This window comes from Embiotoca jacksoni, unplaced genomic scaffold (genome assembly GCF_022577435.1).
Source record: "Embiotoca jacksoni isolate LCO1_2020_lvr unplaced genomic scaffold, fEmbJac1.0.p SCAF_78, whole genome shotgun sequence".
NCBI classification, from domain to species: Eukaryota; Metazoa; Chordata; class Actinopteri; family Embiotocidae; genus Embiotoca; species Embiotoca jacksoni.
In genome coordinates this window covers 178129-195452 of record NW_027185434.1, presented here as the reverse complement: position 1 = coordinate 195452, position 17324 = coordinate 178129, and the positions used below count along the sequence as shown (strand labels likewise).

General features: G+C 46.8%; 2 protein-coding genes across 2 annotated transcripts; one reads left to right on the top strand and one right to left on the bottom strand.

The window, feature by feature from the left end:
- The first annotated feature begins 6272 nt into the window (after nt 1–6272).
- Nucleotides 6273–8710, top strand: ankrd53 (ankyrin repeat domain 53). Its single transcript, XM_069177878.1, has 6 exons — nt 6273–6318; nt 6497–6617; nt 7022–7242; nt 7459–7623; nt 7816–7936; nt 8115–8710. The coding sequence occupies exons 2-6, from the start codon at nt 6531–6533 to the stop codon at nt 8658–8660; spliced, it is 1140 nt and encodes a 379-aa protein (XP_069033979.1). The 5' UTR covers nt 6273–6318; nt 6497–6530; the 3' UTR covers nt 8661–8710.
- Nucleotides 8711–9404: 694 nt separating this feature from the next.
- tex261 (testis expressed 261) lies at nt 9405–15310 on the bottom strand. The gene is made up of 6 exons (XM_069177916.1): nt 15128–15310; nt 11742–11821; nt 11493–11646; nt 11248–11315; nt 11036–11138; nt 9405–10788 (listed from the first exon to the last, which is right to left on the bottom strand). The coding sequence occupies exons 1-6, from the start codon at nt 15195–15197 to the stop codon at nt 10673–10675; spliced, it is 591 nt and encodes a 196-aa protein (XP_069034017.1). The 5' UTR covers nt 15198–15310; the 3' UTR covers nt 9405–10672.
- Nucleotides 15311–17324: the final 2014 nt, after the last annotated feature.

Below are 17324 nucleotides of genomic sequence, written 5' to 3'. Positions count from 1 at the left end.
CCTCCTCCTCCTCCTCCTCCTCCTCCTCCTCCTCCTCCTCTCCCCTCCCCTCCCCTCCTCTCCTCTCCTCTCCTCTCCTCTCCTCTCCTCTCCTCTCCTCTCCTCTCCCCTCCCCCTTCCTCCTCTCCTCTCCTCTCCTCTCCTCTCCTCTCCTCTCCTCTCCCCTCCTCTCCTCTCCTCCCCCTTCCTCCTCTCCCCTCCTCTCCTCTCCTCTCCTCTCCTCTCCTCTCCTCTCCCCTCCCCTCCTCTCCTCTCCTCTCCTCTCCTCTCCTCTCCTCTCCTCTCCTCTCCTCTCCTCTCCCCTCCCCCTTCCTCCTCTCCTCTCCTCTCCTCTCCTGTCCTCTCCTCTCCTCTCCTCTCCCCTCCCCTCCCCTCCTCTCCTCTCCTCTCCCCTCCCCTCCTCTCCTCTCCTCTCCTCTCCTCTCCTCTCCTCCATGCCTTCATAACATTAACCTTTCAGGCTCCCCCTCTCCTTTTCTCACTATCGCGGTCCTTTTATCTCTCGCCTCCCCTCTGGTTGTTTCTGCTGAGCTGTGAGGACTGAGAAGGACGTGTGTGAGAAATGTGGAAAAGAGCTGGAGATGATGAGGAGGTGTGATGGCGGGATGTCTGCCAGGTCCTCAGGGACCAAAGACCACAGACAAAAAAATACTTTCAATAATGTCTGGAAGACTGCAGATGTGCAGCTGGAGAATAATCTGCTCACAGGAGCGTTTCTGTCCTCCAGATGGGGAAATCTTTCTTTACTTGCAATTCAGTCCCTTGATGTGATACCTGAGTGTCAGAGCTTAGTTATGCTGTTATAGGCCGAGGCTGCTGGAGGACCTCCTTACATGCTGAGCTTCTTTTCTTTCCTCCTCCTCTTTAACTGACTCATACCTCACCATCTTCTTCTCTCCCATAGTTTCTTCTTATTAACTGTTGTCTCCATTCAGTTCCTTCACTCGTATAGTTTCTGTTCTTTCTTTTCCAGATGTCCCGTCATGGAGCTGCATGTCTCTGCTCTGCGCTTGTCGTCTCCACCAACAGTTCTTCTCTTCTATCTCTATGCTGTCCTTTTCTCTCTCTGCTCTCCTCTCACCCCAACCGGTCGACGCAGAGGCTCCGCCCACCTCTGATCCTGGTTCTGTTAACAGATGCTCCGCCCACCTCTGAGCCCGGTTCTGTTAACAGATGCTCCGCCCACCTCTGATCCTGGTTCTGTTAACAGATGCTCCTCCCACCTCTGAGCCCGGTTCTGTTAACAGATGCTCCGCCCACCTCTGATCCCGGTTCTGTTAACAGATGCTCCGCCCACCTCTGATCCCGGTTCTGTTAACAGATGCTCCGCCCACCTCTGAGCCTGGTTCTGTTGGAGGTTTCTTCCTGTTAAAAGGAGTTTTTCTTCCCTCTGTTGGAGGTTTTTCTCCCTTTAAGAGGAGTTTTTCCTCCTAGTTTATGTGGGAATTGTTGAATTGTTGAATTATTGAATTGTTGAATTGATGAATTGATGGTTTCTCTGTATAATATTGTAAAGTTCTGCTGTAAAGACTTTAATGTGTTAAGTGCCATTAAACAACCTGAGTTGTGATTTGGTGCTATATTAATAAAATTGAATTGAATTGCTTCCTCTCCTCTCTCCTCTCTCCTCTCTCCTCTCTCCTCTCTCCTCTCTCCTCTCTCCATCCTCCTCTCTCCTCTCCACCCTCCGCCTCCATCCTCGCCCCAAACAGGCCCTGGTACGGTACAGCGCTGCTGAGGGAGGTCGGCGTGCGGTCACTGCGTAAAGCCTCGTCGCATTGTGACTCCAAGCTGCAGAATGTGCCATGGTGCATTAGCACGCTGCCGCCTGGCTGAGCATGAGGCACAGAGAAAGAGGAGGAGGAGGAGGAGAAGGAGGAGGAGGACGAGGAGGAGTGGGAAGGCGTGAGAAGGAGGAGCTAATGGATTGCAGTAAGACACAGAACGACGGGGAGGAGGACCAAAAGAAGAAGGAGGGGAAAACAGGAGAGGAGGAGGAGAGGAGGAGGACCAGAGGAAGAAGGATAGAAGGAAGGAGGAGAAGTGAAGGCATCAGCACACTTACACAAGCAGAGTTCAGATGCCCCGGGACCCCAAGGTCCTCGTAAGGTGGACAAATCAAACATGAAGGTACAGTGAGGTGTGTGTGTGTGTGTGTGTGTGTGTGTGTGTGTGTGTGTGTGTGGTGTGTGTGTGTGTGTGTATGTGTGTGTGTGTGTGTGTGTGTGTGTGTGTGTGTGTGTGTGTGCTCTGGTATTTACTCCTCATCTTCTCCCTCTCTCGTTTCTCTTTCCTCTTAAATGTTTCCGTCAAAGATAAAAACTCTTCCAACTTGTTTTTTTGTTGATATCCTTATTTTATGATAAGAATCATTATATTTTAATCGCACCACATCAGAACAAGAGTTAACAACACCTCCAAACCCAACAGACTGACGGGGTCTCGGGAGCCAGTGTGAACTCTACTTACATAGTTGTCATCACCCTGTGATTCCAGCCAATCTCTGCTTAGAAGACAAAAAAATGCCAAAACACAACCTTTGAAAAAGTGTATATATATATATATATATATATATATATATATATAATCCCAAATGGACGGACAGGATGTTCTACATAACAACAGTAAAAGTTATAAAACATTGAGGCCTATTAATAGTTTGTTTTATGTGTGTTTTTGAGGAGACTGAATGTTCTTTTCTATCAGGAGCCACTAGCCAAACAGGAACCAATAGGAGCAGATGGGATGTGAGTGGATGATGTAACGGACCAATGGCAGCGCGGCCGCCAGGCTGCTGGGATATGATCTCATTTTCATCCTCGCCCTGAGCAGGTTCAGACAGCTCCGATCAGCTCGCTGCTAATCTGCACTGCAGCAGATTGATGAGTTGTAGCTAATGCACACACACACACACACACACACACACACACACACACACACACACACACACACACACACACACACACACATACACACACACACACACACACACACACACACACCTTCTCATTTTTTCAGTGTAATGAGTGTGAGCAGGAGAGAGAACGCTAAAAGGCACTTTGAACTTAAAACCTCACATAAACAGCTCTGATCGAAATGTTGTTATAAACCGTCGGACGCCAGAAAGCTTTTAAGAATATGGAGGCTTTCAAGGAGGATTCACTGAAATACAGACTGAATCTGACAGTACACACACACACACACACACACACACACACACACACACACACACACACACACACACACACACACACACACACACACACACACACACTGAACTGTCAGAAGAGGGAGGTCACGTCGGGGGTCGTCGTCCAGGGACTCGTGTTGAAAGTCAAACATGAAAGCGCTCTACACCGAACGGTTCGCGTCATGTGACCGAGGTCAGAGGAAGCCGCTGAGGCTGCGCTGCTCTCTTACTATCACACACACACACAGACACACACACACACACACACACACACACACACTGTACTCACTCTGTCTACACACACATGCCGTGTCGGCGGAGGATCCGCAGGCTGCTGTGTTGTGTTGTGACTCCGGGGAGGTCGCAGCATCGCAGCAGAGAGCCGGCGGTTCGTGTCCCGTCCTTTAACCGCCGCTGGACCCTGACCAGGAAAACAGGAAGTCAGCAAATTAAAAGAGCCGAGGTTTGATGGTGGTCGTTGTACTGCTACTGCACAAGTTTCAATCACCGTAAACGTTTGATTTTATTTAATATATTTGCTTTTTTGAGGTATTTTTTAGTAACAAAGGGAAATTAAAAAACATACAAATGCAGAAAACCCATTTTGATAAAGCTTTTTTTTTTTATTGTAAATACACAAATGGTCAAACAAATTTAAGGGAATTTGACACTTTAAGTTGAAAAAAAGGTTTTAAGTTTAAATATAATGAGGAAACGTATGTGAAAAACTTAAAGTATTACTAAAGCTGATTTTAAGGATGCGTGGTCAGTCTTCTACATCCTTCTTAAACAATCTCAGGAAAAGAACAAAACTGACCCTGAACTGATGGTAATGTCTGTGTACTGAAAATATGATGAAGCTTATTTATCCCATCTGATTAAAAACTATTTAAAAGACATAATGAGTGAACAAGTTGTCCCCTACAAACACAGTGTTCCCAGCTGTTGACTCACTAACATCTGACCGGACTTGTTTTAGTTCGTTCTGCTCTTTTTATTGGATTAAAGGGCAGAAACACGAACGTTCAAACCCTGTAAACTCACACACACACACACACACACACACACACACACACACACACACACACACACACACACACACACACACACACACACACACTATTGAATATGCTGTATAAGGAAATATGTTTTTATGGTCAGTTCTATTCAGGAGATGGAGGAACAGCTGGCTGTTAGATGCTAATGAAGCCGTTATCTATGAAATAGTGAGACCACCGAATAAAAGAATATTTATTCATAAGTCAGCTGGCCGGCTGGTTTATTATAAAGTAAACACCACTGGATGGAGGCGGTTTATTATAAAGTAAACACCACTGGATGGAGGCGGTTTATTATAAAGTAAACACCACTGGATGGAGGCGGTTTATTATAAAGTAAACACCACTGGATGGAGGCGGTTTATTATAAAGTAAACACCACTGGATGGAGGCGGTTTATTATAAAGTAAACACCACTGGATGGAGGCGGTTTATTATAAAGTAAACACCACTGGATGGAGGCGGTTTATTATAAAGTAAACACCACTGGGTGGAGGCGGTTTATTATAAAGTAAACACCACTGGATGGAGGCGGTTTATTATAAAGTAAACACCACTGGATGGAGGCGGTTTATTATAAAGTAAACACCACTGGGTGGAGGCGGTTTATTATAAAGTAAACACCACTGGGTGGAGGCGGTTTATTATAAAGTAAACACCACTGGATGGAGGCGGTTTATTATAAAGTAAACACCACTGGGTGGAGGCGGTTTATTATAAAGTAAACACCACTGGGTGGAGGCGGTTTATTATAAAGTAAACACCACTGGATGGAGGCGGTTTATTATAAAGTAAACACCACTGGATGGAGGCGGTTTATTATAAAGTAAACACCACTGGATGGAGGCGGTTTATTATAAAGTAAACACCACTGGGTGGAGGCGGTTTATTATAAAGTAAACACCACTGGATGGAGGCGGTTTATTATAAAGTAAACACCACTGGATGGAGGCGGTTTATTATAAAGTAAACACCACTGGGTGGAGGCGGTTTATTATAAAGTAAACACCACTGGGTGGAGGCGGTTTATTATAAAGTAAACACCACTGGATGGAGGCGGTTTATTATAAAGTAAACACCACTGGATGGAGGCGGTTTATTATAAAGTAAACACCACTGGGTGGAGGCGGTTTATTATAAAGTAAACACCACTGGGTGGAGGCGGTTTATTATAAAGTAAACACCACTGGATGGAGGCGGTTTATTATAAAGTAAACACCACTGGATGGAGGCGGTTTATTATAAAGTAAACACCACTGGATGGAGGCGGTTTATTATAAAGTAAACATCACTGGATGGAGGCGGTTTATTATAAAGTAAACACCACTGGATGGAGGCGGTTTATTATAAAGTAAACACCACTGGGTGGAGGCGGTTTATTATAAAGTAAACACCACTGGATGGAGTCTTCCTTTCGGACAAAATACATCCAAATGATTTAGATTTTCATATAATGTCTAAATGTCATGAGGTCATACTCACTGTGAATTCAGATTAGAATTTAAAGTCAACTTCCTGTTTCCACAGATCAATTCCACTTTATATTGATTGACACTTGATTGACAGCATCAGGACATTCCCATTCTGATTAATTTAAGGTGAGTTGAGTAAAACAAAAACTAAAGTTAGGGAAGTAAGTTCAACTTTAATTGAGTAAGTAAAAGTAAACGTGATTTAAGTAGATATAATGTGAAGAAAAAACTAAACTTGCTTTCATTTAACGAAGACAAAAAACTGTAATAAACAAGAGTCAGTAAGTTGAGTAATATTCCATTTTAAAGCAATTACTTTCAGCTGCAGATTAAAATGTGACATAACAAATGTATTAAAATATTAAAATAGCCAGTAGAACCGTTGTAGATTAAAATGCCCACCAGTGCACGAAGCTGATCAAATAACTCGTTACGTCATTTCAGCATTTATGTCAGGTTGACGCTCACGCGAGTTTCCTGTTAGCTTGTGACGGACTTGTCGTAAAGCAGGCTTCATCTCCATGGTTACCACATTTCCACGGCAACCATGGAACCTGTCAACAAAACCGGAAAACGAAAACGTGAGTCTTCCAAAGCGGTAAATAACTTCTGAAATAATGAAAGATCATAAATCGCCGTACTCCGGACTTTCACTGTAAAAGAGTTCCGTTGTGATCAACAGCTGCAATGGAAATGTTTTTAAAGTGCAAAGACACGTTTCTCTTTCATATCTCTTCTTTATGGCCCACCTTTCATAAACATGCTTCATTTTGCAGGAAAGTGTCGCGCGGAGCTGCGGCAGGCGGCCAGATGTTCCCGGATGTTGCAGCGGGGAGACCGGAGGAGCGGACCGTTAACGGGGACCGGAGGGAGGCCTCTGTGGACGGACAGGTGGAGGTATCAGCATCACAGGCTGGAGGACGACATAACAACCCAGCTGTTCACTTCTGTAATAACTGCTCAAATACACAACGGCAGAAACAATGCAGCCACAACTTGACTCCACATTTCTGAGCACAAGTTAAATATGAGTAGAAAACACACAAGCATCCTCAGGGTGTTCAATTATTACACCTCACCAGGTGCAGCTGACTGGTGACATCATACATGATGAACAGGTGGAGGAGGAGCACAGGTGTAAGTAATAACACGAAGTGTCATGACATCATAGTTGGACCCTGAAACCAGAACATGTCTCTGGACCACCGCCCTCATCGAAGCTGTTTACACCTGTCCTCCCTCTCTCCTTCTCAAGGGCAGGTTTGAACACTGATGTTGAGACGATGAACTTTATTCTCCAGGTTCTGCCGGCGGTCGATGAGGTTCGTCTGGAGCTCCATGAGGCCTGCATCTACGGCCGGCTGCCTGACATCCAGCTCCTGGTGCAGTCCGGGCTCTGGTGGATCGACTGCAGCGACTCCCGGGGTCGCCGGCCCCTTCACGTGGTCCTGTCCCTCCGCAGCGTCCCCAACACCTCCGCCTGCCTCCGATACCTGCTGGAGCACGGAGCCAACGTCAACAGGTAGGAGCCTCTCTCCCTCAGACACACCTGTGTGCATAAATTAAAGAAATATATAAATTCTCTCAACTCAATCCAGAAAACAGAATTAGTTTTGACCAAGAATCAGCTGTTGACTTTCTCAAATTTGGGTTTACAGCTGCAGGAAGAGATAATAATTGTGATGCTGCTGATGAAACTTACAGGACCTTTTATTTATTGATTCATTTTTTGAACCAGGCTCTCACACTCGGGGCAGACCGCGCTGCACGTGGCCGCCTCCGAGGGCCTCCTCGACTGTGCGGAGATTCTGGTGGAGGCCGGAGCAGACGTGTTAGTCCAGGACAGCGCGGGTCACACACCTCTGGACCTGGCACGCATCTGGTGCCACAGGAAGACGGCGAGGTGAGACGCACCGGGACAAAAAGCTTCAGTGAAGACGGACTGGTTTTTTACCTTTTTAAAAAAAAAAAAAAGCATTTGTGTGTGTGTGTCTGTATGTGTGTGTGTGTGTGTGTGTGTGTGTCTGTATGTGTGTGTGTGTGTGTGTGTGTGTGTGTGTGTGTGTCTGTGTGTGTGTGTGTGTGTTTTTTCTAGGTATCTGAAAAGCTGCAAGTGGCAGGTAGATAAGACGGAGGAGATGGAGGAGAGAGAGCTGGTTCACGTCTTGTACGGTGATCTTGTCGATCTGGCAAAACAGAACAGTCTCGATACAACGGTTAGTTTGTATGATGTCAAAATTAAAGAATTTAAAGAGCATTCAGACATCTGATCTAAAGTCAAACAGAAACGCTGAATGATGTATTTTCTGTAAACTATGAAATGTAGAAGAAGGATTTAAAAGCAGTATATTCAGTTTGCATGTACTGCACTAACTACACTTTCTCCATTATCAGACACTTGTCGATGAAAAGATGGCCGAGTGGGCAAACAGGAAACACCTGCCCCCCCTAAAGGGTTTACCCCACCGTGTGCAGGTGAGCCGGTTCCACACCAGGTGCTTCTTATCAGATCAGAGCAGCTCTAAACCAGATCAGCAGCCAGGACGGCCTCAGGAGGACGGGAGCACCTCCAGAAAGCAACCTGCAGCCTCGCCCTGTCGGCCGTGGACCATCTTCATGGGCCTCCAGCCTGAGAAAGCCCCCGCGGTGCCGGACCTCCGGGGCAGCGTCGCACTGTGGAGGGACAGCAGCAGCAAGCGACCTCAGTACAGCACCCAGTGGGACAGCACGCCTCGCCCCGCCCCCAACCTGCCCATGGACATCCTTCAGAGGGTGCTGTTCCCCAGAGACTTCCCCTCGAGGATCGCCTCCCCTCAGCACTTCCAGCCGCAGGACATAGTGGAGGTCAAGCATCGCGGAGGCCCTCGGGGGCGGAGCACCTCCCCCTGGACGGAGGTGGCCATGCACCTCGCCGAGGACCTGCAGCCTGGACACTACTGACCTTCATCTGGACCTGAAGCTGCTGGACAGGTGGGCAAGAAATGCATTAAACTCATTGCTTCTCAAATGTGTTGAAATCAGTTTTATGTCAAATGCATTTTCAGTTTTATATATATATATATTATATATATATATAAATAAATAATAATGTAGCTAAAGTGTTTAAATAAGAGAATTTAAACAAAGACGTCTGGTCGTCTTAACAAAAGTTTTAAGAGATAAAACAGACGTCCAGCCATCTCAGCTCAAAGTGACAAAAATGAAAAGCACCAAACACAGGATGGTGTGTGTGTGTGTGTGTGTGTGTGTGGGGGGGGGGGGGGGCAGACCTCGGTGAACTGGGTCACCTGTCACAGATGTAGCGTCGCACTTCCACTGATGCCCCCCAGGGGACTGCAGCGGGATCCAGGTGAGGGCTTGTCAACAGCATGCAAGTGTGAACTGTAAGCTGTGGCCTGTCACCTGAAGGTGTGTAGGTGTGTGTGTGTGTGTGTGTGTGTGTGTGTGTGTGTGTGTGTGTGTGTGCACGTGTTGTGGTTTTTCTCCTTTACTTCATGAAGCACTTCACACCTCGGCGGGGGTCAAAGTGCACACGAGTGTCAACCTGGTGCCCCCTCTGTGACCAAGCCACATGGGACGAACATAATGACACACACACACACACACACACACACACACACACACACATACACACACACACACACAGCAAATAAAATCTTGTCATTTAGTCTGATTTAATTTGAAATGAAAAGCAGTTTGTCTTTGTCTTAGTTTTGCTTTTTATTTCCTTGAACCTGTGAACAAAACTATTTCATCCGTCAGTTATTTCAACAAAATCTTTTATAACAGTTGTGTGCATGTCAGTCTACGACGAATCACTCTGAATAGTCAGTAAAAAGAACCTTTTTTTTTTGTGTTTCTTTCATAAAAGCAGCTTTTTTTCTTCCCCAAAAGCGTCGAGAATCATCACGCAGGTTGGATCTTCACCAGCGTTTACAATTTGCATTTCATCTCTCAGATCAATGTACAAAAAAATCAGTTTGTTTATTCCTGTGAATTCTTACAAACAAAGTCGGAAAAAAAGAGGCATGTAGCCACACACCAGTGCTGGTGATGGATGAACGTGTGGTGGAAACCAAACAAATCCCACATCGTGCAGCGTTTGTGTGGCCGGACGTCGATGACCCGGCGTCGGAGAGATCCCGTGGAGGTTAGAAGCGATCCTTCCTCAGCGCCTGTTTAAACCTTCTTTAAGTGAAGTGAAGCAGCAGGACTGAGAGCACTCCAAGACTTCGTCACAGATTCCCTGTAACTTTAGAGGCTGCTCTTTACTATTTGAAGTAATATCAATTTAGTGTTTAGTTAGTGGCATTTTTTTGTCACAACTGATTTGCCATTTAAACACTTCCTACACAATGTTTTCGGGGATATTTTACACCACAACCCAAAATCAGCCTGCAGGATTTATTCAGAAAGTACCTTCTCTAACTCTTCTCGCCTCCTCGCCTGTGTTTCCTGCTACGTTGTGTATTGAATCGGATGAAGTGGGAGACCTACAACACACAAACGATAGAAATTATGATTTCTCTGCCCAAGTCAAACTTCAGGAATTCGGTGGTTAATTTCTGAACCCCCACACGAACATATTTTAATACTAAAGCTTAAAAAAATGGAGTCCAACGTGACAATAAGAAAAGAAATCACAGCGCTACAGACAAGATCCCCTCGCCGAGGTCTCCAGGTGGTGATGTTGGCAGTCGGTACGGACAGAAAGACAAAGACAGACGAACATGGCCTGTGTAAACGCGTCGGCTCGTCCAGCGGGAAGCTCGGTTCGGTTCATTGGTCCGTACTTTTTGTGTGCTTTTCCTCCCATTTGGGCCACTGCTTCGTTGTTTTTTGAAGTCCCATCCAGAAACAATTTCCACTGTCCTTCCTGCTGCTTCCCCCTTTGATCTGTGACACATGACACACACCGCCGACCCGAGGCCACGCCCCCGAATACCAGCTCCTCAGTACATCTTCTGTCGGCTGGGCAGCACGGCCTCTTTGAGGAATGAGAACACGAGGAGAATCCCAGACCTCTTCCCCCTTTTGCCCTTGGTGAAGTAATTAGAAACCACATCATCTAAAAAAATCAAGAAAATTCAGTTGTCAAAATTAGAAAGTCTCTGTTTGTGTTCTTTCAAACTGCACTGAGTCCTAGAAGGTAAAAAATACGTGAGAAACGTGTGGTGTGATGGTGAAAGCAGCAGAAAAGGGATGCGCCCCGCGTGGGGCTCGAACCCGCGACCCTGAGATGAAGAGTGTCACGCTCTACATACATACATCATGAGGCACCGACCGGACAGTGTCAGACGGTTGAAAGCTCTCACCTCCTTGCTGCATGGTGGATGGAAGCACGTTTTCCCCCGCTGACAGCGACACGAAGAAGGCGAAGGGGATCACCCACAGGCAGATGGTGAAGTACGCCAGCACCTGAGGCCCGCCAGGTCAGACGAACAGAGGATAAGACAAGAAAAGGACCACATCCTTTCCACAGTTCACTAAAACTGTACATGGCGTTTTCAACCCGGGAGGAACTTACCTCTGAGAATGGATAGTACTCTTGTGCAAAGTACTGAAAGGCCATGTAATGGTTCACCACCACCAGCACTGCAGCGTAGCGACAAGAAACAAAGTTGGAAAAAGAAAGATGCGCCAAGAAAGAGATATTTTATATGTTTTGCTGACCAAATAAACAGAATCTGTCCAGGGAGCGTCTCTGTCCTGCAGTCGCGTGATTTTAACAAGTAAACAGGCCAAAGACTGCAAAGAGTCGGTGCCACTCACCACAGGAGAGGATGAAGTTCGGGGAGCTCAGCAGGATGTAGGGGAAAGTCTGCAGGAGGCCGAAGTACACCAGGTTGGTGAAGAGGCCGACTCCCACCATCAACACCGGGAAGCCTTCAAAGAGGTAGAGACCTGCCAGCACACCTGTCGAGAACTGGACACGTCCGCCCCAACAGAGAAAGAGCAGTTTGACAGGCGAGCCGTTTACCCTTAAAAACAAAGTGCATCCGTCTCCGTCCAGTTACTCACCAGGATCATGTACTTTATTATCCGGCTGGTGGCGACTGTGTATTCTTCTATGAGTTCGGCCAGGTAGTACAGGCCAGCAGCTGGAGGACACGAGAGGTGGAGGACACGAGAGGTGGAGGACACGAGAGGTGATGAGCGACCCAACAGGACAAAAAAAAGAGACAGAAATTCTTTGTAAATACTGGAAATCAACGTGAGTGTCGTTGGTGAATATCTGAACTGAAACGACCACTTTACCTGGAAATCAATTCATATTTAGAGTTAAAAAAAAAGAAAGATGATTTGTTAGGGTCATTAATGTAGAAGGATATTTTAGTTATTTTGTGTGTGGATGAAACAGTTCATTGCCATGACAGCGTATTCTGTTGGTATTATTTGCTGTATTTCCCTTTTGATGCCACGACTAAAGAAAACTATCCCTTAAAACCTACTTTGAGGAACACGAACGTCTCTTTGTAGCTCTGAAAAGTTCTCAGACGTCTCAAACGTTGAAGCTTACAGCTTTTTCACAAGAATAGAAATCTGGAAATATAAAAAAAAACACCTAGAAAACAGAAAAACTACTCTTAAAAGCAGTAAAGAGCATGAACCTGACCAGATTATCAAGGCCATCTTACTACTTTTTTTCCTACACTGGGTGTCAGTTCAATGAGATTCAATGCCTCGAAGAAATACAGATCAGATAATATAAATCTATTTGAATGAGCTCCTAAAAACAGCAGCAACGCAGACACGACGCACAGCTGGTGAGACGAAGAGACGGAGAGACGGAGAGACGGAGAGACTGAGAGACGGAGAGACTGAGAGACGGAGAGACGGAGAGACGGAGAGACGAAGAGACTGAGAGACGAAGAGACGGAGAGACTGAGAGACGAAGAGACGGAGAGACGAAGAGACGGAGAGACGGAGAGACGGAGAGACGGAGAGACTGAGAGACGAAGAGACGGAGAGACGAAGAGACGGAGAGACGGAGAGACGGAGAGACGGAGAGACGAAGAGACTGAGAGACGGAGAGACGAAGAGACGGAGAGACGAAGAGACGGAGAGACGGAGAGACTGAGAGACTGAGAGACGGAGAGACGGAGAGACTGAGAGATGGAGAGACGGAGAGACTGAGAGACGGAGAGACGGAGAGACTGAGAGACGGAGAGACGGAGAGACGGAGAGACTGAGAGACGGAGAGACGGAGAGACTGAGAGACGGAGAGACGGAGAGACTGAGAGACGGAGAGACTGAGAGACGAAGAGACGGAGAGACTGAGAGACGGAGAGACGGAGAGACTGAGAGACGGAGAGACGGAGAGACTGAGAGACGGAGAGACGGAGAGACTGAGAGACGAAGAGACGGAGAGACTGAGAGACGGAGAGACGGAGAGACTGAGAGACGGAGAGACGAAGAGACGGAGAGACTGAGAGACGGAGAGACTGAGAGACGGAGAGACTGAGAGACTGAGAGACGGAGAGACGGACATTCAAACAGTGATGGAAACCTTGACATTCAAACACAACAACAAAGAAGGTGCCACTTATTAAAAGCGTAGGATTTACCAGAAGACCCTGAACACAACAACACCGGCTGATTAAATGTGGAATACCAGATTTAAAATATTGGAAAAAAGTAAAGAAAGAACGAACTCAAAGTTTAATGTCGTAGTTTTGAATCTCTAGTTTGAGAAATTACTTTCACAGATGTTTAAGCTTAAAATTGAGTAATAATAGTTCTGAATGTCGATAATGTGATAAATGTTCCTCAACTTTAATGATTAATTAATTATCTCTAATGATAAATGTTGTGAAAAGATTTGAACTTCATGCCGGAGGGATTATTTTACAACCTGGCAACCACAGATAGACCAGTTCTTATCCTGGATTAAACTCTTTCTTTCCTTTCTGTGACTGACAGCTGCTTGTCAAACCCGCTGCTGTTTGGAGTTCATGTGTACTGGCTGCAGGATCAGCTGATCAATGGACTGATTGATCAGTTTGTATCAGGATCAGCTGATCAATGGACTGATTGATCAGTTTGTATCAGGATCAGCTGATTAATCGACTGATTGATCAGTTTGTATCAGGATCAGCTGATCAATGGACTGATTGATCAGTTTGTATCAGGATCAGCTGATCAATGGACTGATTGATCAGTTTGTATCAGGATCAGCTGATTAATCGATTGATTGATCAGTTTGTATCAGGATCAGCTGATCAATGGACTGATTGATCAGTTTGTATCAGGATCAGCTGATCAATGGACTGATTGATCAGTTTGTATCAGGATCAGCTGATCAATGGACTGATTGATCAGTTTGTATCAGGATCAGCTGATCAATGGACTGATTGATCAGTTTGTATCAGGATCAGCTGATCAATCGACTGATTGATCAGTTTGTATCAGGATCAGCTGATCAATGGACTGATTGATCAGTTTGTATCAGGATCAGCTGATTAATCGACTGATTGATCAGTTTGTATCAGGATCAGCTGATTAATCGATTGATTGATCAGTTTGTATCAGGATCAGCTGATCAATGGACTGATTGATCAGTTTGTATCAGGATCAGCTGATCAATGGACTGATTGATCAGTTTGTATCAGGATCAGCTGATTAATCGATTGATTGATCAGTTTGTATCAGGATCAGCTGATCAATGGACTGATTGATCGGTTTGTATCAGGATCAGCTGATCAATGGACTGATTGATCGGTTTGTATCAGGATCAGCTGATCAATGGACTGATTGATCAGTTTGTATCAGGATCAGCTGATCAATGGACTGATTGATCGGTTTGTATCAGGATCAGCTGATTAATCGATTGATTGATCAGTTTGTATCAGGATCAGCTGATCAATGGACTGATTGATCAGTTTGTATCAGGATCAGCTGATCAATGGACTGATTGATCGGTTTGTATCAGGATCAGCTGATTAATCGACTGATTGATCAGTTTGTATCGATAGAGATTAACAGCAAACGTCACATCCTGGTGTCTCCAGGATGTGATTTATAAGACAATAAATACCAAATTATACACACGGTACAGATATTCTGCTTTTATCTAAAAGTATAAAATATAAAAATATGAAACATCGTCATCGTTAATTAATAAATCTTCTTTAACTTCTTGTACTGGAGAGCTAACCGGCTAGCTGAGCTAGCAGGCAGCTCTTCATGCTTTAATGAGCTCAGACGTGAAACCTTCTTCAGACCAGATTAGTATTGTTATTATTATTGTTATTATTATTGTTATTATTATTGTTATTATTATTATTATTCTCGTGATGAACTTGTGACTCTCAGCTAACAGCGTTCAGCTCCATCCGCTAGCATTAGCAAGCTAACCTTAGCCAGTACGTTATAGCACCTCGCAGGATCTTCCCGTGAACACTCACCTATCGCGAGAGTGACGAAGGAGATCTGGATCACCAACGACAGCCAGCTGAGTAAATAAATAAACCACATCTCTCTGCATAAGCAACGACACACACAAATAAAAGAAAACGAGACAGACAACAGCTAGCTGTCTGCTAACCGGTCACAGTTCCTCCGGGAGACGGACCTGGTCTCCTGAAGAGCGGCTTCCTGTGGCCGCAGCGCCCCCTGCGGGTTGGAGGAGGAGTTCATCCACCTGCGGGTTGGAGGAGGAGTTCATCCACCTGCTGGTTGGAGGAGAAGTTCATCCACCTGCGGGTTGGAGGAGGAGTTCATCCACCTGCGGGTTGGAGGAGGAGTTCATCCACCTGCTGGTTGGAGGAGGAGTTCATCCACCTGCGGGTTGGAGGAGGAGTTCATCCACCTGCTGGTTGGAGGAGAAGTTCATCCACCTGCTGGTTGGAGGAGGAGTTCATCCACCTGCTGGTTGGAGGAGAAGTTCATCCACCTGCGGGTTGGAGGAGGAGTTCATCCACCTGCGGGTTGGAGGAGGAGTTCATCCACCTGCGGGTTGGAGGAGGAATTCATCCACCTGCTGGTTGGAGGAGAAGTTCATCCACCTGCGGGTTGGAGGAGAAGTTCATCCACCTGCGGGTTAGAGGAGGAGTTCATCCACCTGCTGGTTGGAGGAGAAGTTCATCCACCTGCGGGTTGGAGGAGGAGTTCATCCACCTGCGGGTTGGAGGAGGAGTTCATCCACCTGCGGGTTGGAGGAGGAGTTCATCCACCTGCGGGTTAGAGGAGGAGTTCATCCACCTGCTGGTTGGAGGAGAAGTTCATCCACCTGCGGGTTAGAGGAGGAGTTCATCCACCTGCGGGTTGGAGGAGGAGTTCATCCACCTGCGGGTTGGAGGAGGAGTTCATCCACCTGCTGGTTGGAGGAGGAGTTCATCCACCTGCGGGTTGGAGGAGGAGTTCATCCACCTGCGGGTTGGAGGAGGAGTTCATCCACCTGCTGGTTAGAGGAGGAGTTCATCCACCTGCGGGTTGGAGGAGGAGTTCATCCACCTGCGGGTTGGAGGAGGAGTTCATCCACCTGCTGGTTGGAGGAGGAGTTCATCCACCTGCGGGTTGGAGGAGGAGTTCATCCACCTGCTGGTTGGAGGAGAAGTTCATCCACCTGCGGGTTGGAGGAGGAGTTCATCCACCTGCGGGTTGGAGGAGGAGTTCATCCACCTGCGGGTTGGAGGAGGAGTTCATCCACCTGCGGGTTAGAGGAGGAGTTCATCCACCTGCTGGTTGGAGGAGAAGTTCATCCACCTGCGGGTTAGAGGAGGAGTTCATCCACCTGCGGGTTGGAGGAGGAGTTCATCCACCTGCGGGTTGGAGGAGGAGTTCATCCACCTGCTGGTTGGAGGAGGAGTTCATCCACCTGCGGGTTGGAGGAGAAGTTCATCCACCTGCGGGTTGGAGGAGGAGTTCATCCACCTGCGGGTTGGAGGAGGAGTTCATCCACCTGCTGGTTAGAGGAGGAGTTCATCCACCTGCGGGTTGGAGGAGGAGTTCATCCACCTGCGGGTTGGAGGAGGAGTTCATCCACCTGCTGGTTGGAGGAGGAGTTCATCCACCTGCGGGTTGGAGGAGGAGTTCATCCACCTGCTGGTTGGAGGAGGAGTTCATCCACCTGCGGGTTGGAGGAGGAGTTCATCCACCTGCTGGTTGGAGGAGAAGTTCATCCACCTGCGGGTTGGAGGAGGAGTTCATCCACCTGCTGGTTGGAGGAGGAGTTCATCCACCTGCGGGTTGGAGGAGGAGTTCATCCACCTGCTGGTTGGAGGAGGAGTTCATCCACCTGCGGGTTGGAGGAGGAGTTCATCCACCTGCTGGTTGGAGGAGAAGTTCATCCACCTGCGGGTTGGAGGAGGAGTTCATCCACCTGCTGGTTGGAGGAGGAGTTCATCCACCTGCTGGTTGGAGGAGAAGTTCATCCACCTGCGGGTTGGAGGAGGAGTTCATCCACCTGCTGGTTGGAGGAGAAGTTCATCCACCTGCTCCACCTGTTCATCCACTCAGTGGATTCGATTCCTGTTCTGAAAATAAAATTACAAAATATGTATACAATAAAAAATAAGATAGATAAGACTGTTTGAAGGTATGGAGGCTTTTCTGGGCCAGAAAATAATGAACTAAAGGTCCCAAACTCTCCACATGTCAAAA

Excerpts from the sequence above, each read along its gene's own strand:
- ankrd53 (XM_069177878.1), top strand. The coding sequence starts at position 6,531 with ATGTTCCCGGATGTTGCAGCGGGGAGACCGGAGGAGCGGACCGTTAAC. Across the intron at positions 6,618-7,021 it reads CTGTGGACGGACAGGTGGAG|GTTCTGCCGGCGGTCGATGA; the intron begins GTATCAGCATCA and ends TTTATTCTCCAG. Across the intron at positions 7,243-7,458 it reads CACGGAGCCAACGTCAACAG|GCTCTCACACTCGGGGCAGA; the intron begins GTAGGAGCCTCT and ends TTTTTGAACCAG.
- tex261 (XM_069177916.1), bottom strand. The coding sequence starts at position 15,197 with ATGTGGTTTATTTATTTACTCAGCTGGCTGTCGTTGGTGATCCAGATC. Across the intron at positions 11,647-11,741 it reads TAATAAAGTACATGATCCTG|TTCTCGACAGGTGTGCTGGC; the intron begins GTGAGTAACTGG and ends GGACGTGTCCAG. Across the intron at positions 11,316-11,492 it reads GAACTTCATCCTCTCCTGTG|TGCTGGTGGTGGTGAACCAT; the intron begins GTGAGTGGCACC and ends GCTACGCTGCAG.